This window comes from Rousettus aegyptiacus, unplaced genomic scaffold (assembly GCF_014176215.1).
Source record: "Rousettus aegyptiacus isolate mRouAeg1 unplaced genomic scaffold, mRouAeg1.p scaffold_m13_p_6, whole genome shotgun sequence".
NCBI classification, from domain to species: Eukaryota; Metazoa; Chordata; class Mammalia; order Chiroptera; family Pteropodidae; genus Rousettus; species Rousettus aegyptiacus.
The window spans coordinates 53,537,236-53,561,535 of NW_023416309.1; the positions used below are offsets into that span (position 1 = coordinate 53,537,236).

The 24,300-nt window shown below is 46.2% G+C and overlaps 1 protein-coding gene across 3 annotated transcripts in view; it reads left to right on the forward strand.

The window, feature by feature from the left end:
* PLPP4 (phospholipid phosphatase 4) overlaps nucleotides 1-24,300 on the forward strand; it is a 104,318-nt gene that overhangs the window by 46,745 nt on the left and 33,273 nt on the right. The window contains exons 3-6 of one of the 3 annotated variants that reach the window (XM_016149112.2): nucleotides 474-564; nucleotides 5,187-5,250; nucleotides 7,201-7,325; nucleotides 13,260-13,349. In XM_016149112.2, the coding sequence (XP_016004598.1) occupies nucleotides 474-564; nucleotides 5,187-5,250; nucleotides 7,201-7,325; nucleotides 13,260-13,349 (370 nt within the window). The remainder of the gene's footprint in view (nucleotides 1-473; nucleotides 565-5,186; nucleotides 5,251-7,200; nucleotides 7,326-13,259; nucleotides 13,350-24,300) is intronic. The other 2 variants (XM_016149114.2, XM_016149115.2) reach the window with 2 other exon arrangements.

Genomic DNA, 24,300 nt, shown 5'->3' on the forward strand with positions numbered 1-24,300 from the left:
GAAAAAGGACTGACCTCTGCTGTGCCGAGGCAATGAATATTCAACAAAAGAACACCAAGAGAGAATGAATTGATTGACTCTACGCGAGTCCCCCATGCTCTCCTGTTGCTGGGGAGCTGGGGATGGGAGGCCAAGGGGTTCTTACACCTTCCTGCAGGGAGGGACAGAGGGAGCTTACTGGCAAGGATGAGTCATCATAATTATAGACTTCTTTTTCGTTTTAAAAGCCACCATTTTAAGCACAGCTCCCAGCAATTACAAATCAATTATAACCCACAATCAGACCTCCAATTTTTTAAGTCTGCGGAGTCTCTTAAGTATCGATGTAAATCCTTCGCCTTTGTTTGAGGTCAGGAGTTCAGTAAGATCATTCGACTAGTGAGTCTAAATAAAGCTAACTGGAACTAATTATCAATCAGCCCTCTGATGGCAAGCTGCTGTCCTCATAAGGGATTATTTGTTATTTCTTCCAGGCAATTTCTTTCCTCACGCCCCTGGCTGTTATTTGTGTGGTGAAAATTATCCGGCGAACAGACAAGACTGAAATTAAGGAAGCCTTCTTAGGTAGAGTATCCTCAATTCCTGTTTAAGGGGATGGGGCTGAACTGAACTTGATCACTCGATGTAAAAAGTCTCATTTTGTGCCCAGCTGATTTTTCTCTTGGTCAAATTAAACTTGGGAGATGCAAGACGAGAGAAACTTTAAGCCCCGAGAAGCGCCAGTGCACAGAATGAAGTGCCCTTATTGGCCGAGGCGGCCCGTGCCGCTGTCCTTGGTGCTGAATGTGACCGCGCGTCTCCCTTCAGAGGTCCGCCCTGCTCAGGAGGCGAGGGGAAGCGAACTTGAAGCTTTGCCCCCACTCACGAGCTGTCCAAGCTCACATTTGTAGCTAATAGACCCACATCACAGGCAATTGAGAAATCAACTCCTGGACCAATCACCGTTCTGGCTAGGGGCAGAACTGAGCAAAAGCAACTGTAAAATAAAATAGAAATTGGAAACACGCTCCATAATTTATCTTCACTGTGGGGACATTTTGGCAGTTAAGCAAGTGTTATTGTGTAAAGAGTGTTACAATCTTTGCCACTGATTATAACGCCATTGTTACAAATCCTCCCAGAGCTAAGCCATCTCTGCATGTGACACATGCTTGACATTTTTAGGATTAAATTCGTTTTTCTGATCTGCATATTAATCAAACGCTGAGTAAATGACAGTATTAAGAGAAAGCCAAAACTACATGGCTTGTTTAACAATCAGAATAAACTTCCCAGTAGCTGGGCTTTCAGCTTTTCGATTATTAGGAAAACTGAATTATGTTTATTTTTTGATACCACACATACAAGTTACCCAAACCCTCACACAGACTGCGTTTTTGGTATGTTATATGGACTTAACATTCAGTTAGGTAGTAAATCTGGAAATATGTGATTCCTCACTTTTAAAAGGTATGTTTATAAATTTTTGGGCTTTGAGAAAATGAAAATGTAGCAAAATGTAACCTTCCTTTTTTTTTTTTTTTGGTAAGGGAATGAGGGTGAGGGGAAATCTGGGGTACACAGAGCTGTTAAGAGGCTTTCTGTCCGAAGCAGGACAGGGGGCGTTTCTTATATAACTCGGCTTTGCTTAGGCTCTGTCTAGTTGAAAAGAACAGCATCCCTCCCAGATGGGCTCAGGTGAATTAAGGGTTTAGTTACAGAGCTACACAATCAATCTCACAGGCATCCAAGAATCAGGGGGAAAGGGCAGAGGAGCCTCTTGGGGCCTGGAGTTAGGGAGCCGGGACGTGAGTGGTGGAGACACCCTCCTGGCTCATGAGCGCTCCTCTCTGTCCCGTGCCTTCCCTCTTCACCCCACACCCCCTGCCTTATTCTCCGGTCCAGATGTCGTGTCTGCTGCCCTGTACTTTTGGTCCATGCGAGGCTTGGGCTGGCGGTGGTGGGCACTGCGGCCCCACGCCGGCTTGGCCGTCAGCTCCAGAGCCACGTCCAAGTCGCACTGCATCCTGTGGTCCAGACTTCCCAGGCAGAGACTGCAGCCCATCTCATTTCTCAAGCCTGACCCCAAAAGCCACAAGTCTCTGAGATGCCCTCCCTCAAGTCGGGTGTGTGCCCCAGGCTGCTCACCTGGGGTTGAGGGTTTGCTGGTCACGTGGTCTCAATCTCTGCAGCTGAGGCGGTAGAAAGGCCAGTTTTTCCAAGAAGGGCATAGGTGCCCCTCCGACACATGGCTCGAGCAGTTGGGTAGTGTCCGGACAGATACCGCTGTGGTTCCCAAAATGTCCCGTTGGGAGCCCTCTCAGTGGACCTGTAAGTCCTGTGGCCTCACTCTTTATTCTAGTCTCTCCCTTGGCATGGAACCCCAAGGTACGGGGCTGTGAGGGAGAACAGTCTTTCAAGGTTATGGTTATAATTTACTGCCGGCTTTTGGAGTCAGGATGTTGTTCTGGCAGTAAGTAGCTCACAGTTACTTCCTCTAGACATGTTTTTATTCACAGCCAAATCTTCCTTCAGTGGCATCTCACAATTGCACCCCATAGCCTGCCTCCTGTACGTTAACAGAGAAGGGGAGTTACTGTCTGTCCTGTTTGTCTAAACAAATGAGAGCCTGCCCTATAAAAAAGATGAAGAGCTTTATGTTGTACACACTTTTTTCCTTTTTAAAAAATCACTTGTTTCAGGAAGCCTTGACTATAGGGGGTGGAGGAATGATCTTTAAAAACCAAGGACAGAAAAGTAGGTGTAGCTTTTCCAGTGTTTCCTGGGACTCGGGACTTCCCCAGTGAAGGTGGTTTAGTGCTCAGGTCCCTTCTCCACTCAGGCATCTTCTGCAGACCTGGGGCCCTTACCTGCATGTCCACAGTGGCCACCTTTGTGCATCTGCTGTCGGACAGGAGGAGTGAAGCTCAGCTCGTGCAGCGTCAGGGGTTCAGGCAGCAGAACGGCCGGGTCTGTGTAATGGGGAAGGAACGCTGTCATGCAAGGAAGGTGCTGTATCCCCAGCAACAACAAAAGTAACAACAGGAGCCCTGTAAGCCTCTGGGATGCTCATTGAGCAGGAACGACCTCAGTACAGGTCACCGACAGGCCAACTCATTGGACAAGGAGTTTGAATTTCCGGTTTGTCTTTCTAACTTCTCTCAAGCCTGCAGTGCTGGGAGATGCTGTTAGCACAGCCCTGAGTAACCCAGTGGGTTACGGTGAACCAGAAGCGCTCCTGGTTAGTTAGGGTCATTCATCTCCTGCTCGGCCGGCCTTTCCTGCATCCGACCTCAGCCCGGCCTTCTCTCTGGTATCAGTGGGAGATTCCCCAGGGTCTTTGCTATTCAGATGACAATAACAATCGGTCCAGTGTATTTCCAGAACACTGTGATGACTTCCGTCCTAAACATCGTCGCTCTGGATCCCCACTCCTTTCTGCCCCCTTCAGATTTTTGGGCCAGGGAGTGAAGTTGCCAGCTGTTGGTGGATCCAACACATCCACACATTTTCTAGCTCAGCTATTGGAAGCGTTTCAAGGACTGGCTCTGTGCTACAGTAAGCCCAGCCGGTGCGGAGGCTGGGGACGTGTTTGGAGTTTGGGATCCGTGCAGCGTCTGTGAAGTTTAGTGGTCTGTGAAGTTCCCCCAAAGGCACCGGAACCTCAGCTAGTGCATTCCTAGAGACCTTTCTGTGCAAAGGCCATGTTGGATAGAAAGGAGTCCGGCCCCACCGAAAAACACAGCAGTGAGCCTGCGGTATCGGCCCTAGTGGGAGAGACCCCGGTCATTTCGGGGCGATCTCACGGCCTGTTCATGGTCACGGCTTTGGGAGCACACAGCAGTGAAGAGAGCCCGGGGAAATTTTTTCCTCTTTCTGAGGGAGACCTTTCAACAGTGCTCCGAGCATGTGAGAGAGAAGGGAAGCCAGCATCCTAGCCAGGAAGGGGCTGTGTGTGCAGATGTAATCAGAGGATTTCTCCGAGTCCCCCACTCTGGGTCCAGTTTTACACCCCAGGTGCTTGGTGTTTAAGTGGCAATACCATGCTGCCAACTCGCGCCCTGCCCTCCACCCTGGTGGCCCGGCTGAGAGACCACAGTGTTCTCCACCTCACCCTTCAGTGATGAATTTCCCTTTGACAGAGGCGTTTATTTAAACTAGCCCCTCCCATTCGCTCTGCTCCCCACGACTTGTGAGAAGCAGGTGGGTCTCGCCTCCCTCTCCGTGGCCCGCGGCCTCTCCACAGCACTTCCCGCTCGCAGAACACACATCCGTCTCCCTCGATGACCACGAACTGCTCTAGGCAGCTCCGTCCTGAAAATGTCCTTCCACCGTTCTTTTCTTGCGTAAATCGCAGCTAGCGCTCCACAGTTAGTATTTCCCAAAGGGAAGCGGTAGCTCACGTGCTTTATTATTCAACGAAGCAACGGAATGGGCGTCAGCAGGTTTTATTCCGTCACACGGACTTGCCTTCTGTGCAGCCTCAATAAACACAGGAGAGAGATGCGAGGTCCTCGCAGGGACAGCCCTGTGACTCATGTCACCGGCACCCTTTGCAGGGTCTGTACGTCACCCATTACCGTTCTCTCAAGATGCTTGGAGGGTGGCCCCATGCTGTAGATTTATTTTAAAATAATGTATTCCGGAAGGCCCTGCGGTTTTGAGTGGCAAAAAGCACCACCTGCGCCCGCCTTCTCAAAGCCCAGCGAGGTGCTGGGACCCTTCCTCTTCTCAGAAACAGTGGTCTGCTTGGTCACAGAGGGACAACGAGGACGTAATCGCCATGTGGGAATGTCCTGCTCCGCAGTGGCTCTCATGGCTTATGTCTGAGAAGGTTGCCAGAAGGAAATTTTGAAAGTTAATGTTTTTTGCTACCAGTAGAAGAAATTCTACATGCTATAGTATTAAATCTGTTCACATCAGCTGGGACATGATAGATGGATTTCTCTATAATCTTGAAAATTTCGAAGAGGAGAGAGAGATTTTTATGTCATAGGGAGTTGGAACTTTATGAGTTGCTTTCCAAAATCCTGCCCTAATTATATTTTTATTCTAGCCACCCACGATTCCCTCTGTTTTTTTTTTTTTTTTTAAAGTTTGAGCTCATATTTCTGTGGTTGTAAAGTAAGTAGAATTATGACGATCGTGATGATGATTTGATTAGAGAGCCAGCTGGTTATTTTTCTGTCTCTTGGTTTGTTTTGTAGCGGTGTCCTTGGCTCTTGCTTTGAATGGAGTCTGCACAAACACTATTAAGTTAATAGTGGGAAGGTAAGTTCCGGAAAGAGGCACGTGGTGACTCAGATGCTCAAGGTCGTCTGTGTAGGAACCTTGGCCACAGACGCTGGATGGGACAGATCTGAGTTCTTCTGGTGTCCCCTTAAATTGGTGTCCTTCTGGGATTTCTGTCCCCAGCACAGATCCCTCTTCTCCTTTGAATTATGGTCCCACTGTTATTTCAGAAAACACGAGGTCCATAGTAGAGGAAGACCCACTGACTGTGCCTGCTTGTGGGCCAAGGCCCACGGCCGGCCTTTCCAGTCCATCTGCCGACGTCCCCTAGGCCTCATCAGACACCCACTCACTTGTCAGTTTCGGCCTCCAAAAAATAAATGAGATTATTTATTGCTCTCTTTGGGATAAGAAGTATGGGTTGGCATTGGAGTGTTGGCCGAGGGCACATTTCTCTTACCCTCCTGGGAAATGATTTCTGTTCTCCATTGACCTCGCCTTCGCCTCCAATTGCTCTGGAAGTCAGTCCCTATAGAGTCCAGCAGTCCAAAGACCTGAATTCGGGACCTGACCTTGGCCCCAAGCAGCCGTTGGCCTTGGCCTCAGCCGGGTCCCCTCTCAGGACCTCAGTATTTCCTGGTCATCCAGTTGGTGCCCGGTGCCAGCCAGGCGCCACGGGGGCGGCAGGTGGATCCAGACCGGGCAATCTGTGCCCTGTTGCTGCAGCATTTCCCCAACACTGCATGTTTAGGGTTATCATGGGGCCCTGATAAAATGCCAATTCTCAGGCCTTTCTGCCCTGAGGGTTTGGTTCAGTAGGTAAATAAACCTTCTTAGAGAAGTCCTAGCGGAGTAGGTGAACACCAGCCGCTCTGAGAGATTTTTGAAATTAATTATTGATATGTTTTTAGATATCGATAGATTATTGTTGGGCCTAGATCCCAGCGCTGGGAGGGCCGGTGAGTCAGTGCATGAGGAGCGTGGCCAGCAGCATAAGCAGAAAGCGGGCCCTGCGTTCACAGCAGCAGCAAAGCCTTGCCCGTAGTGGGCGTTCAGTAAATAGGAGTTGGATTGATGTCAAACAATTGGCCATCACACACCTGTAGGAGAACCCTCACCTGAGTGAGGAAGGAAAGCCCAGGGTGAAGTATGCAGGTGCAGGCATCCATGCACTGGGGTTCAGAGCTGGTCTCCGCCACTTACTGGTTGTGTGTGTAACCTTGGGCAGGAGTGTCACCTTTCTAAGCCTTCATTTCTGCACCTGTAAAATGAAGAAAGTCCCAGGGTCTGCCTTGGGGTTGTCATAAGAATCTTACACCAGAACATGTGTGCAGCGCTCAGCACTGGGTCAGGTACCCAGTAAAGACTCAGTAAGGGTTAGCTGTGACTGTGACAGGAGCTCAGCCCCGCTCCCCTGGAGAGGGCTCTCTCCCAGGACACCGGGTGCCCGTGTGCTTTGCATCATGGGGCAGGGCTTTTAGGTCCTCTCGGTGAGGTTAACTGAGGCCCGCTGTCTGAGAAACAGCCGATGGCCATTGAAATTCAAGATAAAGGGCCCTGGGCAGCTTGGAGTCTCGGGTCCTAGAAGCAGCCTTGGAAGGTCAGGGCTGCGGGTGGAGGCAGGAGCCTCCTCTTACTCTGCCAGTGCTGGGCTCAGGTGCCTCCTGTAAGTCGTTAACCCTCAGGACTTCACTTTGGGTAGGTAAGGACCTCCCCCTTTTACAGATATGGAAACTGAGGCTGGGGGGAGGCTACATGACCTTCCCGAGGTCAAAAAACTAGTAAGTGGCAGAACCGGAATTGCAAGTCAGATCTTTCTGACCCCAAAGTCTGAGCTTTTCCGCAGACCCCTCCCCCCACATCTAGGACAATCCGTGGGGAGCTTGGTGTAGATGGAGCTGGGGGGAGCAGGGAGCGGCGGGGGTCAGCTCGGGGTTCGTTTGTGATGGCAGCGTTTTATATTGAAAATGTCCATGGTGTCTTTTGTAGACCTCGCCCCGATTTCTTTTACCGCTGCTTTCCAGATGGAGTGATGAACTCGGAAATGCACTGCACAGGTGACCCCGACCTGGTGTCCGAGGGCCGCAAAAGCTTCCCCAGCATCCACTCCTCCTGTAAGTTCTCTGGCGGGGACGCGCTCAGTCCCCGGTCGTGTGTCCTGGCCTCCTTCTGTGGGAGTTCAGGCGGCGGCGAGTGTGTTGGTATGCAGATGTTGGGCACAGTTCATGTTTCTTCCCTGTAGGGTGTTTGGCTTAGAAACAAGATCTTCAACTGCAGGTGGTAAGCCTGGGTGAGAACGAGGCTCTGGAGTGTACAGAATGTTAGATGTGTTGCTTTTGTGAACTCGGCAGGGTGTGACATGTGACCTTCTGGCTGTGCAGTTCAGGGACTGGACTGTGTGCAGGGGAATTTCCCATGCCCCCTGGGACCTTCTGCTTTTCAGCCCAGTGTTCACTCTAGTTTATTTCTTCAATGAGGTATTGTGTGTGTGTGTTCACATATATAGTGTATATATCTCTATTTGCGTGTGTGTGTATATATACGTATACACACCCACATATATACTCAATATATAATCCGATTATAGATATTTGAGCTGGCACAAGCCTCAAGGCAAAGACTAAATAATATAAATCAGGTGCAGTGTGGCGTAGTGGAAAGATCACGGTCCTCGAAGGATGGCCAGTCCCCTTCTCTGCCAGGGGTTAGCTCTGTGGCTTAACTTCTCTGTGCCTCGGTTGGTTCCTGCGGTGTGAAATGGGGAAGACGACGCCTCCACTATTGGCTGGGGAGAGGGTTAGACTAAGTGGCGGCGATCCCTGACATTTCTGGAGTGTCTGCAATGCCAGAATGTCGAGGTGCATCATCTCACTTAACCCACTCAGTGTATGTGAAGTGCTTAGCATGGCGCTCTAAGGAAACTGGTCATCCAGGGTATCGTTCGTTAGCGCAGCTGAGGTTTCACGTCTTCATTCCTTCAGTGTTTATCGAATGACTTCAGTGCTAGGCACGGTGCCAGGTGCTGGGGACACTAAGGTAAGTAAGACGTAGGTCATGGCCCTGGGATTCCACAGGCCGTGGCAGACTGTCTATTTAGGTTGGTGATTCTGGGATAATTGGAGAAGAACCATGACCACAGGTGACCTCTCGGGAGAGGACAGGGGGCTGTCATGGTCCCACACTCTTGATTCCTTACAGGACTGATCATTTTTCACCTTTGGCAAACCCGTTACCTTAATCTTTTCTGTTTTTTTTTTTTTTTTCTCCTAAGACACACCAGATAATGGCAGGATTAAAGAGAAACTGGATGCCCATTTTTCCCAAGTGTTCGTTGGACATTTTGCTCAGGGCCTTTGGAGACTAGGGTTTGTCAACAAGATAACGGAGTGCCAGGCACTCTGAGTGAATGTCTGTCAATCTGCACAACAGCTCTGCCAAGTCCGGTTGTCCCCATTTTATACGCAGGGACAGTGAGGCTCAGACAGACTCAGTAACTCATTCAAGGACAGTTAGCTGACCCTCATGTGGGCCTCTAACACGATAGTGTCTTGGGGGGTGTGTGTCTGTGTGTGTGTCTGTTGGTGACTAAATTCAAAAAAGTATTCACAGTCCACGTTCATTCAAATAAATTACTCATTTTATCCTCTTGTTTCTTGGAGAGCTCAGTAGGTCAAATGGCGGTACCCCAAGAGATATGCCCAAGATCCTAGCTCACACAACCTGTAAATGTGACCTCACTTGGAAAAAGGGTCTTTGCAGATGTAACTCACTTAAGGATCTCAAGATGAGATCATCCCGGATTTAGAGTGGGCCCTAAATCCAGTGGCAGGTGTCCGTATAAGAGAAAGGCAGAGGGGTATTTGAGACGAAGGGGAGGATTCTGCCTGAAGATGGAGGCAGAGGTTGAAGTGATGCAGCTGCAAGTCGAGAGGCACCTGTCGCCAGGAGCTAGGAGAGGCAAGGAAGCACCCAGAACCTTCAGAGGGAGTGTGGTCCCGCCGACACCGTGATTTTGGACTTCTGGCCGCTAGAACTAGGAGAGAACTAATTTAGATTGAACACTGACCAGTCAGTAGAAAGGGTCTGGCTGTAGAGTCTTGGGAGAGAGTGAGAGAAAGCACGTCACTCTGGTTCTTTAAAATGCCCTCTGAGGTTACTGTGGCAAGAGGCGTGGAGGCGAAGCGTGAGGTTCAGGTTCTTCTGAGGTTCGGGTATTGCTGTTACTTCAGGCAGACCGTGAACTTGGAATTGCTTCATCTTCTCTTTTCCTCTCTGAAGTCACATCTTAAATGAGTCGTCTGTTTGTGGGGAGTTGTAGGTGCCAGCTAGAGAAATCTGCTGTACTGAGTCCTGTCTTCTTATCGTCTGGGCTTCTGATGCTGAAATTGTTTAGAAGTACCTGGGATGGGATTCACCTGGGCTTGCCTCCCACCTGCTCTCCATCTCTATCTTTGTGGGGTCACTTAAGATCTACATGTTCTAGTCTCCTGAAGACTTGGTACTGAGCTTTAAGGGGCTTCAAAAATTACAAGCTGTAAGAAGTGAAACCGTATGGCAAAAACCTCAGTCCTGGCTTTCGAACGGTTGGCTGAGGGCTGCAAGAACAATTTAGTATTTACTGTTGCGTCGCGACTTGGGAAGGAAATAGCTTTCATGTGAATCACTCGAGCTGGAAGACTGCTGGACCACAGAGGTTTCGATGGATACCCTCCGTATCAGATGCTATTTCTGACAGGGCTGCCTGCCAAGCTGGCTGCCTTGTCCGTGCCTGGCTGATGTCTCATCCATGCCAGACAGGCTTTTTCGACAGAGATGTTACTCTGTCTTTTGCTTAAGATGCTACTTAAAATGTTATAAATGGTTGCTACTTGGCAGACACAGTATCCTACCCAGCCTCTGGCCTTTGATAGCGGTATTTTCATCTGCTCTTCTTCTTTTATGACAGGTCAGTGATTGCCTTGCAGGGAGCTGCCATATTCACTTAGAAAAACCATCAGCGCAGTTTTCTGGATTCCTGTTGAGCAAATAAGAAACCTAGTGGTGGTGTGACTCTTTGTTCCTCAGAGCGAGTGGCGGACCTCAGAGGGGTGGCCTCGGCGGACTTCCATTTTGATAGACTCACTCTTTCTCCCTTCAGTAAAGCGATTTTTCTAGGCTATTCTTGAGTGAATGGACATGAACATTCTGGACCAAGGGGTCTCATAAGATGAATTCCCCGTGCTGGGTAAACACGGGCTGGTTTTTGCTCTGTTTTACAGATAATTGGGCACCAGAAGACAGTTATGCCCTCATAGCACTCTGCAGAGCAGTTGGTTTTGTTTGAACTTAAGAAAAAAACGTGGATTTCTTTTCAGAGCAAAAGATCTTGTTTTTAATCTACCCTAAGCAGTCGAACTGTACTCCCTGTCAGGTTTACGTGGCAAGCGGTCTGCAAACAGCGTGGGCCTGTTTGCAGCCACCTGATGGGACTTGCTTTGCAAGGCGGCCCAAACCACCCTCGGCTGGACAAGCAGAGACCGCAGTTTCAAAGAGTGAGGGATTTTCTTTAGACAGTTTTTTGGGAAGCTTGGGATTTAAAGCCGAGAAAGGTAATGTAGCTTTAAACTAGGGATGGTCTAAAAAGCAAATTGTCTTTCATTATATAACCTCAGCTTTTTTTTTTTGCCTATTGATTCACCTTCCAGAAAGAAGATAGATTTCAGAGAGAAAAATAGGAAAAACAGATTATTAATGCCAGTCAAGCTATTAAGAAATTTCTTCCCTGTAAAAATGGTGGAATTGAGTAAAACAATACTGTTGTCCGGAGGTTGGCAGACAACAGCTGCCTGTTTTTGTGAATAAAGTTTTATTGGAACAGAGAGATGCCCATGCATTTACGTGGAGACTTTCACTTTATAATGGCAGAGTTGAATAGTTGCAAAATAGACATGGCCCACAAAACTGAAAACGGGCTCCAAACAAATAATATGAAAAGCATTACTTCAGGGGTGGGGGGAAGGATGCTTAGATGGAGCACAGAGGATTTTTAGGGCAGTGAAAATGCTCTGACTCTATAATGATGGATACATGTCACTGTACATTTGTTCAAACCCACAGAACAGCCGTCCCCAACCTTTCTGGCACCAGGGACCAGTGCTCCTAGGAGCATCTAACGCCCGATGACCTGAGGTGGAGCCGAGGCAGTGATGCTGGCGCTGGGGAGCGGCTGCGGATGCAGATGGAGCTGAGCTCACTTGCCTGTCACTCACCTCCTGCTGCGGCCTGGTTCCTAACAGGCCACACTGATACCGGCCCACTGCCCAGGGTTGGGGACCCCTGCCGTAGCATATACAACACCAAGAGTGACCCCTAACGTAAACTGTGGACTTTGGGTGGTTACGAAGTATCGGCATGTGTTCATTAGTTGTAACAAATGCTGGAGGATGCTTACAATGTGGGAGGCTAGGTGAGGGTGAGGGCAGGAGGTATGGGGCGCTTCCGGGGCCTTCTTAATTTTACTGTGAATGCAAAACTCAATAAGAAACTAAAGAAACTAAAGCAGACAAAAGCATTACTAAAACAAAACCAGTGCACTCGACTTGTGCACACAGACATTTGATTTTTAAAACAAGTCCAGGACAGTAGGGTTCCCAACGCCCTGGCCATAGACCATACTGGTCTCTGGCCTCTTAGGAACCCGGCCGCAGCAGGAGGTGAGCAATGGGCAAGTGGGCGAAGCTTCACCTGTGTCTGCAGCTGCTGCCCAGCGCCAGCGTCACCGCCTCAGCTCCGCCTCAGATCAGCAGGCGTTAGATTCTCGTAGGAGCACCGGTCCCTGGTGCCAAAAAGGTTGGGGACGGCTGCGTTACAGTATAAAAAGGAGGCATTTTTAGGATAATCAGAGCTTGTGGGAAATATTTTTAAATGACAAACGAGATTTAAAAGGCATATCTGGTGACGATGATTTAGCAGACTCTTTTTGAGCCCTTACCTTACTATTTTGTAGGTTCTGGGCTCGCCCTTGGCGAGGGTTCAGGATGACCATATGTGGCCTGTGGCCTCTGTCAGGAAGAGGCAGGTATCAGGTGCTTTAACACAGTGCTCTGGGGTTGGGGCACCGAGAATTCTAGGCAGGGGACAGCCTCTAGGGGGAGAGAGGCTTTCTCCTGTGGTTCGCCTGGAGAGCTCACACGAGCCGCGTGTTGTGAGATATTTATGTTTAGTGTCTTCGTTCTATTCTTTAGCCAGCTGTAGAATCGTACGTTGAAAGTCGTTTCTGTGCTTGGAGCTTATAGAAGCCCGATGCCGCTCCTTTCCTTTGTTTTCTTCTTCTCTTTCTCTCTGGAGATTCTTGGGACCCTTTCTCTCTGGTCATCTGCAGTTCCGCGCGAGGTGCCTTTCTGCAATTCTTTCCCTGTGTTGTTCTGGTCCCTCAGTCTGGAGCTTCATGTACCTCCTCTTTGTAGTCCGTGTCTTTTCTCTGGACCCTATATCACGCAGATATGGAATCTCTTGGGTCGATCTGATTTTTTATTTTATTTCCTATCTCTTTTTCTTTTTTGTTCATCTCTCTAGAAGATTTTAAAATTTTATTTACCAATCCTTCCATTGAATTTTATTATGATTTTTCTTTTATGATTTTTTTAAATTTCTAATAGCTCTTTTATTTTCAGAAAAATGTCCCGTTCTCTTTTCCTTGGGCACGATCCCTAGTCGCTCCGTTGGCAGGGTTCATCTCCCCGCCTGCTATGAATTTGCGTGCTTTGGTGTCTAGCTTTCCTTAAGTATCTGGCCATCTGTGGCTATTTGTTCTTATTTAAGGCAGAAGCAGGAGAGCTACCTGGGCGGAGCTCGTTGGTCGGGCTTCCCTGGTGGGGAGCGAGCTGTGTTTTCACTGATTGGCCCCAAGCAGTAGCATCTGGTCTCCCTCCACTTTGAGGCTCATTCACCGGGAGGAGCGTCCCCAGGCTCTTGCCCAGTGTCCACTGGCCCGGCCTCCTGGCGGCTGAGCGGCGGGGCCTGGCTTCCCGCAGGTCACTGTGCGGACTTGCCCTTCCTCCTGCTTTCAGGCTCATTGTTCAGCCCTGCGCTCTGCTTGCCTGCTTCTCCCAAGCCCGGACCTCAGCTGGTTAAAACCCTCTATCTTCTTCAAGACTCAGGTAGGTGGCGGTTTCCTGGTTTCCAGGATGGGGCGGGGACCTGGTGAGTTTAACTGCTCTTTATAGGGACAGTCCACTCGCTTCCCTGTTTCCAGCCTGTGTCTCATCCCTGCCCCCCTGCAGTTCCTGGCACCTCCACTGCAAGCTTTGCAGGGCGCCGCCTGGTGAATGAGCAGCTTCTCCAGGGCAGGACGCTCGCCAAGCATGTCGACTCACCTTTCCTTGGCCCTGTGAGTCAATGTCACTCCGCCCTCTGCTTCCCAGCCTCGTACGTTGTGGGGGGCAGTCGAGGTCCTTCTGTTTAAGATAGGATGCGCGTTCCTGTTTGCATCGGTCAGAGTTCTCCAGAGAAACAGAACCAATGGGGTGTCTACATAGAGAGAGTGGTGGGGAGAAAGTTATTTTGCGGGATTCGCTCACGTGATTGTGGGCTTTGGCAAATCTGAAATGTGTAGGTCAGACCGGGAGGCTGGAAACTCAGGTAAGAGTTGATGTGGCAGGCTTAAGTCTGAAGTCATCAAGGCAGGCCAGTAGGTTGGAAACTCAAGCAGGCTTCCCGTGTTGCAGTTTGAGGTAGAATTCTTTGTTTAGGAAAACTCAGTCTTTACTCTTAAAGCCTCCAGCTGATTGGAAGAGGAGCGCCTACATTATAGAGGGTGAGCGCCTTAAAGTCAGCTGATCGTAAATGCTTATCACATCTGGAGCACACCTCTGCAGCAGCATCTAGACCGGCGCTGACCGCACGGCAGGGTACCAGGGCCTGGCCGCGTGGACATGCAAAAGGAGCTGTCGTTACACCCCTGTGCCTTCCTTCCTTATAATTTTAAAATCAGAAATACCTCAGTTGCAGAGGTGCCATGTGTTAGCAGGTTCTTGATCATCCCAGGTGTTACTGTGATGACGGTCCTCCAGAGTCGAGTACCTACACCAAAGGGTCTTTGCAGGCTATGTCTGGAAGTTTGTTAGTGGAGTCTAAATGGGCTCTAACTATGGGTTGAAAAATTATCACGAGATGTCATCTGTGCTCACCAGCCAGGTTTAACCCCATTAAGCATGAATATTCAATACTATAAACCAGCTGGTTCTTGGAGTGGTTAGGCAAGGCTTCTGCATAATGAAACAGGAAACGGGAGAGCAGAGGAAATTGGAAGATTTCGTTTGTTTTGCATCATTTAATGAAATGAAATTGCTATCCAGGGACGTGGCTGGTAGATGGGAAGCTTTAAGAAATGCCACCTCCTTCTTCTTTTGAAAATGTTATAGAATCAAAAGCAACAAACAAATCAGACAGACAAAAGCTCGTGGGCACAGACAACATTATGGTGGTTCCCAGAAGGAAAGGGGCGCGGGTGGAGGTAGAAAGGGGTAAACGGGGGAAATGTGACAGAAGACTTGACCTTGCATCGTGTAGTGCAGTGTACAGGTGACGTATTCTAGAGTTGTGTACTTGAAACCTATAGAATTTTGTTCATCAATGTCACACCAGTAAATTTAATAAAAATTTTTAAAAAGGTAATTAATTAGCGGTTGCTTTGGTAATATCGAAGCATAGAAAAAGTTTCAAAGGAAACAATTGGAATGAAAGATATGCTTAATATCTTGACCATAGTTATATATTCATGAGTGTGTGTGTGTGTGTGTGTGTGTGTGTGTGTGTATACATATTTAAAAATGGTTCATTTAAAAAAAATGATATTAAATGGCATGAGCTCCTTAGGTCATTGGTTTGGCCAGGACAAACTTCTGGTCATTTGAGGTCAGCTGAACCTATGTGGTTTCTCTTGTATCTATGAGAGGATGGCTTCCAGGTTCACTGTCATGTGAGGGATGCCACCAAACTTGGCAAGGGCCCCTCAGAGCTTTTTTCCTAACTTTGTATTATCTTGCGTCTTACGCTTCCAAGACCATTGCAGAGGGCCCGAGCAGCAGCTGCGTTTTCTTTGCCACGTCTTCCTCATTTAAGTGGAGACACCCCTGGACTTGTTTTGGGGGCGCCAAACCGCCGGAGGGAGTGATTGCTTTCAGCAGCGTCAGACCTCTTTGTAGGATGGCGTTTCTCAATCTTTCTTTCATTATCGTCCTCTCCTCTTTTAGACTTTTTTCCTCTAATTGCTCATCTCCACCGTGAAATGTGAATGCCACAGATATACTGGATATCTGCTGGTGTGCTGTGGCCGTTGGAGGGCCACGGATGATAGTAATACCTCAGATTTTCTCATGTCCCCAAGAGCCAGTTCTCATCCCCTTGGGGGCGATGTTGACCTGGTTGGGAATGCATGTTCTAGGGCCGTAGTAGTTTTTAACTGGGCAGTTTTGCTCCTCAGGACACATTTAGCAATGTCTAGAGACATTTTTTGATTGCCATACGTTGGGGGGGTGGGGGGTGTTGCGTAGAGGCCTTACAGTGCATAGGGCCATCCCCACAACACAGAACTACCAGGTCCAAAATGTCCAGGCTGAGAAACCCTCTCCTAGAGCAGGTAGGCACATGGCTGGGAGAGATGGATCACTCCTGTATTAAACTCATCCACTCTCCAAGTTCCTGGTCTGAGTAAATAGAATATCTTTAGAAATGAGTACTGTTTAATTAATCAACATACTTGCCCTCAAAGACTTGGCTCACTATTGGATGTCTATGGGAAAAAAAAAAAAAAAAAGGTCAGGGTTAGATTAAAGGTTATAACTAAAGCCTAATGCCTTTTTATCTGTCTTTTAAAACATTTTGTTATAGACAAGTTCAGACATATATAAAAGAAAACAGAAATCTAATGACTGTTCCTGCTCCAGGGGCAACATTCTGCTACTCTCGCTTCCTGTTTTTCTCTGCCCATTTCCCACCATGGTTCAATAATGATTTTTTTTTATTATTATTTTAACCTTTTAAGGTAAAATTCACATCGAAACACATAAATCATTGCCGTTCAGTTCTGATAAATGGACACGTACGTAACTTACGTTCATGTCACAGTGTAGAATATTCCCGTAGCCCCAGAAAGTCCCCGTATGCCCATTTCATCAGTCTTTGTCCCCAACACAGCCACTGCACAGTTTTTTTTAAACTTTAGTTTCACCTGTTTTTGAACTTCATATAAATGGAATCTTACAGTGTATTCTTTTTTGTGTCTGGAAGCTTTTATCCAGTATAATGTCTTGAAAGTCTTCATGTTGTTATGAGTATGTACCAATAATTTGTTTGTATTGTTGAAATGTATTCCATTATCATGAATAGTCTATAAATGGTCTGTTCTCCTTTTGATAAACATTTGGATTGTTTCCAGGTTTTTTCCCATTGTCAGTAAAGTGTTTGTGAATGTTCATGTTCAGTTTTTTGAGTGGACTATATTGCCACTTGGCTAAATATCTCTGAGCGGCTTGGCTGGGTACAAAGTTAGGTATATGTTTAACGTTAGAAGAAACCGCCATGTGTTTTCACAGGATGCTCATGTCGGTTTCCATTCTCACTGGCAATGTGTAAAATCCAGGCACGCCATAGTGTCGCCCACATGTGCTGTTAGTAGTCTTCGCGTGAGCTGTTTGGGTGGGTGTGCCGTGGTATCTCACTGCAGTTTTAATTTGCACTTTCCAGATGACTAAGGATGTGTGCACTTCCATTCGCATATTGGTTCTTCGCGTATCTTCCTTCTTGCAATGTCTGTTCAAGTTCTACGCCCATTACTCTTTTCCCCATCTATTTATGATTGATTAATTGGTAGAGCGTCTTCATACTTTATTTACAAGCTTTTTGTCAAATCGACGTTTTGCGAATACTTTCTCCCATCAGTGGCTTGCCAATTCATTTTGTTTTAAATTTTGATTAAATCTAAATCATTATTTTTTTTTTCTTTTATGGTTATGGCTTTCTATGTCCTATTTAAAAAATCTTTTCCCACCCTCAGTTGCAAAGATATCTTCAGGCATTTTCTTTTAAAAACTTTATGGTTATTATTTTATATTTAGGCTTTTCTCAAGTTGACTTTTGTTCACTGAGTGAGGTAGAGTTTGTAGTTTATATTTGTCTGTGTCGATATGCATTTTTTCAGCGCCATTTATCGAAGAGACTTGCCTTTCACCATCAAATAGCTTTGGTGCCTTTGCAAGAATTTAATAGACTGCGTGAATGTGGGTCTGTTTCTGTGCTTATTAACCCATGTGTCTGTCCTACACAGATTCCTGCAGCTTCATGGTGGGTTTCGAAGTCATGCAGTTTTTGAGTCCTTCATCTTTATTCCATTTTTCTCAGAGTTATTTGGGCAATTATAGGTCCCTGGAACCGGAATCAGGGACAGTGGCGGGTTCTCTCTGCACGATACTCACGCCTTAGGACTTGGGTATCGGCAGGAGGGCAGCGCAGTAAGTAGCCTCTGGTCTTTGGGGTGGATGAGACACGCTGACAACCTGCCCATCCCAGCAAGATACCACTGGCCTTGACTAGGAGCTGGGGGAAGAGGGAGGGAGCCCTGGAAATGGAGTGTCCATCACCCTCATCTGGGAGGGAGCTGGGAGGGCGGAGTCAGGGCTCACATGCCATGGACTCACTGTTCTTCCTGACTGTTTAGTATGTTTTCTTGAATAAATGTTTCCTCATTTGCCACATGCTCTTACAAACATTTTCAGAGACTTAAAAACATTTTTTAAAAAGTAATTTTTCACAGTTTTTCTTGGGAGTGGGTTCACATAGCTCTTCACATTATCATTCTGGAAACAGAATTCCCTGTGTCAGTTTTCATAAGTGGTGTTTTTAAATTAATTTGTGTATTTCATCTAGGTTGTTGAATTTATTAGCATAAAGTTGTTTATAGTATTTCTGTATTGACTTTTTGAGATCTGTAAGATCAGTACAGATAGCCCCTCTTCCGTTTCTGTTATAGTAATGTACATTTTCTCTTATATTTTCTTAATTTTAATTAGGGTTTATCAATTTTACTAATTTTTAAAAAGAAAACAATTTTTTTCTCTATTCTATTTCATCGATTTCAGCTCTTATCTATATTATTCCTTGTTCTTAATTTGTGTTTAACTTGCTCATAATTTTCTAGCTTCTTAAGTTGGAAATGTAAATCATTTTAAAGTCCTTTTTCCTTCCTAATGTAAACATTTAAAGCTATAAATTTCCCTTAAGCTCTGCTTTGGCTTACCCCACAAAATTTGATGTATTGTATTTTTATTGCTGTTATGTTCAAAATATTTTCTAACTTTCCTAGTTCTTTCTTCTTTGATTTATGGGTGATTTAGAAGTGGGTTTTTTACTTTTCAAATATTTAAGGCTTTTCTGGTTATCTTACCATCATAAATTTTTAGTCTTATTTGTGACTACAAAACGTACCATACAAAATTTCAGTCTTTTGAAATTATAGAAATTCGTTTATTGCTTAGTGTATGCTTTGTCTTGGTGCATGTGCCAAGTGAATTCTGCATTTTTTGGCGTGTGGCATTCCATGGGTCCCAGCTGAGATGCTGTCATTCAGAAGTTTTTGATTCTTTTTTCCTTTTTGTCTCATCGTTTTATCAATTAATGAGAGTAGCTTTTGATAATCTTCAACCGTGGTTATAGTTTCGCCTGTTTCTTCTTTTAGTTTTTTCTTGTTTTCACATATTTTGGAACTCTACAAGCATGTGTACATTTATGATTGTTACGTATTCGTGATATTTTGACACTTTTATCATTACAAAATGTCCTCTGCTCCTCATTTCATCTCTTCCTGTTTCACGTAATAACTTCTTTTGGATGCAAGGCCTGTGGGCCCATAAATTGTGAAACGTTTTCATAATGGAGATCTTACTCTTAGCCCTTTGTGGTGAAATGGACTTGAATTATAAAGGAATTGCTGGGCAGACAGCTATTGCATGTGGATTCCTTTTATCACTGTGTCAAACCCTTGGCTTTTAACTCGGTCTTCTGATTTGGGTCCAAAAATCATTCAAGATGCTGGATGTATTCTAAAAATAGAAATTCAAATTACCACATGTCCTCTGTGATGGACATCTTTTAGGATATGAGTGGATGAATGGATTGATAGAGGAGTAGAAGGAAGGAGGGAAATCAATCAATCAATCATGAGCCAACAGTTTCCACAATCCCCTTCTCCGGAAGTCGTCCCCATCCTGAGGTGGGGGCCCATCCTGCCTGGCATTGCCTTTTGGGTTCAGAGCCTGCAGGGTCCCTTTCTTTGTGTTTTCTCGGGTTCGTGTCTAGTGTGCATAACCTTAGAACCAGTGTGGTTTTTCTTTTCCCTTTTGGCTAGAACTCATAAACATACCTACGTTAGTCCCATGGGGGTCTTCGCAGCAGACGTTTCATTCCAGGCATGCTTCCTTCTGCCTCCCAGTAGGTCTGGGGGCCGCCTCTCCCACCTCTGTTGATATGTGCTTGGAAACTGCAAAGTCATTCTATGTCAGCTGGAGAGCCAGCTTAATTAGGAAGTTCAGTCTGCCCAAGGAAAATGAGACAGATCATTCCACGCCAAGTCTGCACAGACTGGATGATTCAAACCAATGCTTCTTTCCTCCCATCAGCCTCTGGAATCTGCTAATTAGTGCTAACTAGCACCTTCCTCTTACGCCAGCAGTGGATTCGGTGCTTGGGATGGAGACGTAGGAAAAACATTTCAGGCCTGTGAAGAGTTTGACGGTCTGGAATGGTGATATCAGCTTGCTCCACAGCGTCAAGCTCTCCGGCGGCCACTGCCTTGCTACCTGCATTCCAGCCACGCTGTCCTTTGATGATAATGCAAATGGCTGGTCCTTTATTAAACACAGAAAATGTTATCAGGGTCTGTACGGACAGCTTTAACGGGCTTAAACGCCACTTAGTCCGTACCCGCGAGGTCAGCACTATGATCAGTCCTCTTGTCCAGATGAGGACACCGAGGTTTAGCGGGAATAATTTGCCCCCACATCGCACAGCCAGCGTGGCGCAGAGCTGGCATTTGTACCTGGGTCATCTGGCCAAGTTAATGAGCACAGATGACGCTCTCGTCTGCCAGCCTCAGGCTTAGAAGTGGGGAGGCCTGAGGGAGCTTCGTTTCCAAGAATGTTGGTTAATGGTCACACCCACATCCGGAAAGGTCACAGAGATGGGGCTGCCCACAGTGAGATCAGCCGGCGTGTGAACCAGCACAGCGCCCAGGCACAAACTGCCAGAGTCTTAGCCTGACCTCAGACACTGGGTTGAAAGTCGTTACCAGCTCTTTCTTCCATCGCTTTGCCCATTGAATGGTGGTGGAAGTTGAAGAACAGAATTAACAGTCAGTTCTCTAAGCGAATAACATAATTTATGGAGGCAGTTGCTAGAGGCACAAAGGAAGCTACTGGGTACAGCTAGGACCCTTGTTGTAAAAACCGAGAGGCACCCGAGGAGTGCTGTTAACGGGGACTCCTTCAGTCTGTTCGCGAGGGGTGGGACTTGGAAAAACACAGGTGTGGCATGCGGGTCTGCTGTGGAGGAGCTGGCCACCGGCTCCAGAAGGGAAGGTGCCGTTGGACCACTTGGACTCCACATGGGGAGGCGTGTAAACCTCAGGAAAAGTGACTTTGCACAGCGCACTTGGCTCCTTTCACGCATCCAGCCCATGCTCTCGTTCCTCATGGCTGCTGAGAAATTAACTGGTAAAAGCTTTTCATGCAGTAGCAGCCACGAAACCCACTGCGGGTGGACTGCCAATGATGCTTCATTCTCATGCTGGCATTTCGAGCGGTTAGACGCCTGATTGTTGGTAAATAGTGACCTCATTTTCCAAAGTCTTCAAAAATTCTTCCGTGTATTTACAACACTTGGATGGAGTTTTTCTTCTCCCAGAGGCAGTCAGGACTCTATCTTCAGAGAGGCTGCTGCAGGAAGTGTCTGTCACACATAAACTTAACCATCACGCTCTTGTACCCGAGTTGAGGAGAGTGTTCCTTTCCTCCCCAGCTAGCCAATGAAGGGTCTTGAAGCTGATCAGTTTGTACCCTTCAAACTGATCAGCTTCAAGACCCTTCATTGGCTAGAAGCTGCCCTAGTCAATGGCTCGTTTCCTTCTCCTGCAGGAAATGCCCTCCAGGTCCTCGTCTCCAGCCCACTCTGCCTGGCACAGAATAGTGTGAGGAAATGAGTGTGTATCCGACCTCGCCATCTTTCGGGGCTACACTCACGTGTACACTCTTCCTGGTCGCCTTCTCTAATTATAAAGGTCCCCTTTCACTTCTCTGTCATTTGACCTTGCTTCTCCGACAGAGTGGTCGTATGCAGAGTGCTAGCGAGGACACGAGAGGACTGTTGTCCGTTGTAAATCCAGATGTAAAGGAGAACAAAAAGCACAGTTCTGTGATTGGTTTTAGCATCAAATTTATTATGAAGAACAGGCGAAATGAATACCAGACGTTCACAGGAAGCAGGTCTAACTCGTGCGTCGAGTGTTTCTCTAGAGGTCAAGGACACTGGCAGTATGTTCTTTTTCCTAAAATGGATGTCCCTAAAATAGTTTCCTTTTTTTTAAATCTTTAAGGGTGGTGAGCAAAGATAACGGAAAGGAAAATTATTTTTCTCCATTTTTCTAAAATAAGGCACACAATAAGAACAAGTACTAAAATTAGTATTTGGTTAAACCCTCGTATTTCTTGACTAAGAGAAAATAAGTGCCTTTCAAAGAAATGTCTAGAAATTAGAAGACAAAGCATAACTCTGTGAGGACCTATTATTAAATAAACAGAAATGGCATCATTTTGATCAAACATGGCTTGTCATAAGTTTGCAAGTGACATTTCCCATCCTTATCAATTGTAGCTTTTGAAATTACAGTAAAAACTGTATTTTTTTTTAAAGTAAAGAGTTGGTAATTTGGAGGAGAAACCCAGTAAGAGAATGATTATCAATAAGTCAAAAAAAAGGTACATTTATTTAGATTTTGCAAAAGTATTGTTTTCCGTGATTTCCATCAACAAAAGCATTCGGCATGTGACCCTTCTTGGCTACATGAAGAAACCGAGGGGCATCTGTTCATCTTCTAGCCTTTGTCCAGCTGCATTCAGCCCTATTCTGTGAGGTCCAGTCCCTTTCCAAGGGCAGGCTGTGCAGGTGCCGATAAAATGATCCCTAGTCATTCGCTCACAGAAACCTTGTGGCTGAACAAAAAGTTTGCATGGGTCGGAACCAGAAGGGCATGAGTGTGAAACCAAACCAACTTTGGTGACTTTGGTAATCACTTAATTCCTCTGGGCTTTGGTTTTCTCATCTTCGAAATGGATATAGTAATGTTATCGTGAGGATCGTATCACCGAACTTTCTAAACATGCTAATTTTTTTCATTTGTTTTGGCCACACGCTATTGAATTTCTTAAGGATAATGAGGACATATGGACCCAGATGACTGGGGATGATTAGACGCTGACAATTGTTTGGAACATCAAAAGTTTTAGGTAAAGGACTTCTCATTCCAGACAGGAGAAGCTGGTACTAAACTTGCCCTTATTGTTGCTTTCGAAGATTGAAAACATTGATAAACTCCTAGCAAGACCGATCAAGGGGAAATAGAACACACTGTTACCAGTATCGGGAAAGAGAGAAGAGCGACTCCTAATGATCTTAAATACGTTGAAAGGACAATAAGGGAATTTTAGGCCAGGAGGTTCAACAATGTATGTAGAATGTTCAAATTCACCAAAAGTGAAAAAAGAAAAACAGAGATCTAACGTGTAATGAAAAACTTTTGGAGAAAGAAATTCCCGGGTTCAGATAGTTTCACTGGTATCCTCTATTAGACACTTAAGGAAGAAGTGATATCCAGCTTAACACAAAATTTTCAAAAAAATAGAGGACAGGGGAACACTTCCACGCTGGTTGTGTAAGACAATACAAATAAGGTTGTAGAATAACACTGTTGACAACATCTGACAAAGACATTGCAGAGAAAAAAATGTGCAGGTCCTTATCTCTCGTGAACATAGATACAGTATTCTTGAATACATTAACAGTTAAATCCAGAAATATGTAAAGAGGAACTGGAATTTATCCCAGAAATGCAAAGTTGATTTAAAAACTGAAAGTCAATCATTGCGATTCACCAAGTTAACAAAATACCGGAGAAAATCATATTGTGTCAAGAGATGCAGAAAAAGTAACACCCATTCATGATAAAATCTCTTATTAAACTAGGAATGAAATGGAACTGCCTCGGTTTGATAAAAGACGTCTATGAAAGACCTGCGGACGTCATACTAAATGGCGAAAGGACTGAATACTTTCCCCTTCTGACTGGGAACATCATCGCAGGATGTCCATTCTCTCACACTGTATGTATCAAAAGTTGTGGTAGTGGCCCAGTCAGTGCACTTAGACAAGAAGATAAAATCGTTCTTGCCCACTGATACAGTGATTCAGACCAAGGGACTCTCACTCAGCCATCCTTCTTCCTCTTCTGCTCGTCTCCTGGCCATTCACACAGCAACCAATTGGTTTTCTGCTACTCTCTGCTCTTTAGAAGTCTTAAAATAAAAAAAAAAGTCTAAATCTTAGAATCTAATTCAAGTGACGTTCCATGTTCCACAGAGCCCCGCAGAAATCTTAGCCCCTGCCTCTTCCCCCAGCCTCATGTCAAGCCGCGATCCACCCAACCACACTGACCTTGGGACAAGCGCTGATTGTGCCCAGCTCTCCCTCAGGACTTCCACTGCTTGGACACTCTTTCTGACACCCCTCGTCTATTCAGCTCCTTCTCATATTTTAGCGTTATAGAGTGATGCCTCCCCAGTTCTCATCAACTGTTCTCTCTTCCAAAAGCCTGATTCATTCCTTTCCGAACATTCTTTACAGTTTGTAATTTCTACCTTTAGATTCCCTAAGACCAGGAACCAAGTCTGTTTCACTGTTCTAGCTGAGCATAATACCTGGCCAGGCATGTAGCAGGGACTAAATAAACATTTGTTGAAATAATACCTTCATAATAGAGTTCTCGACCTCAAAGCCCCAGGTGGTGAT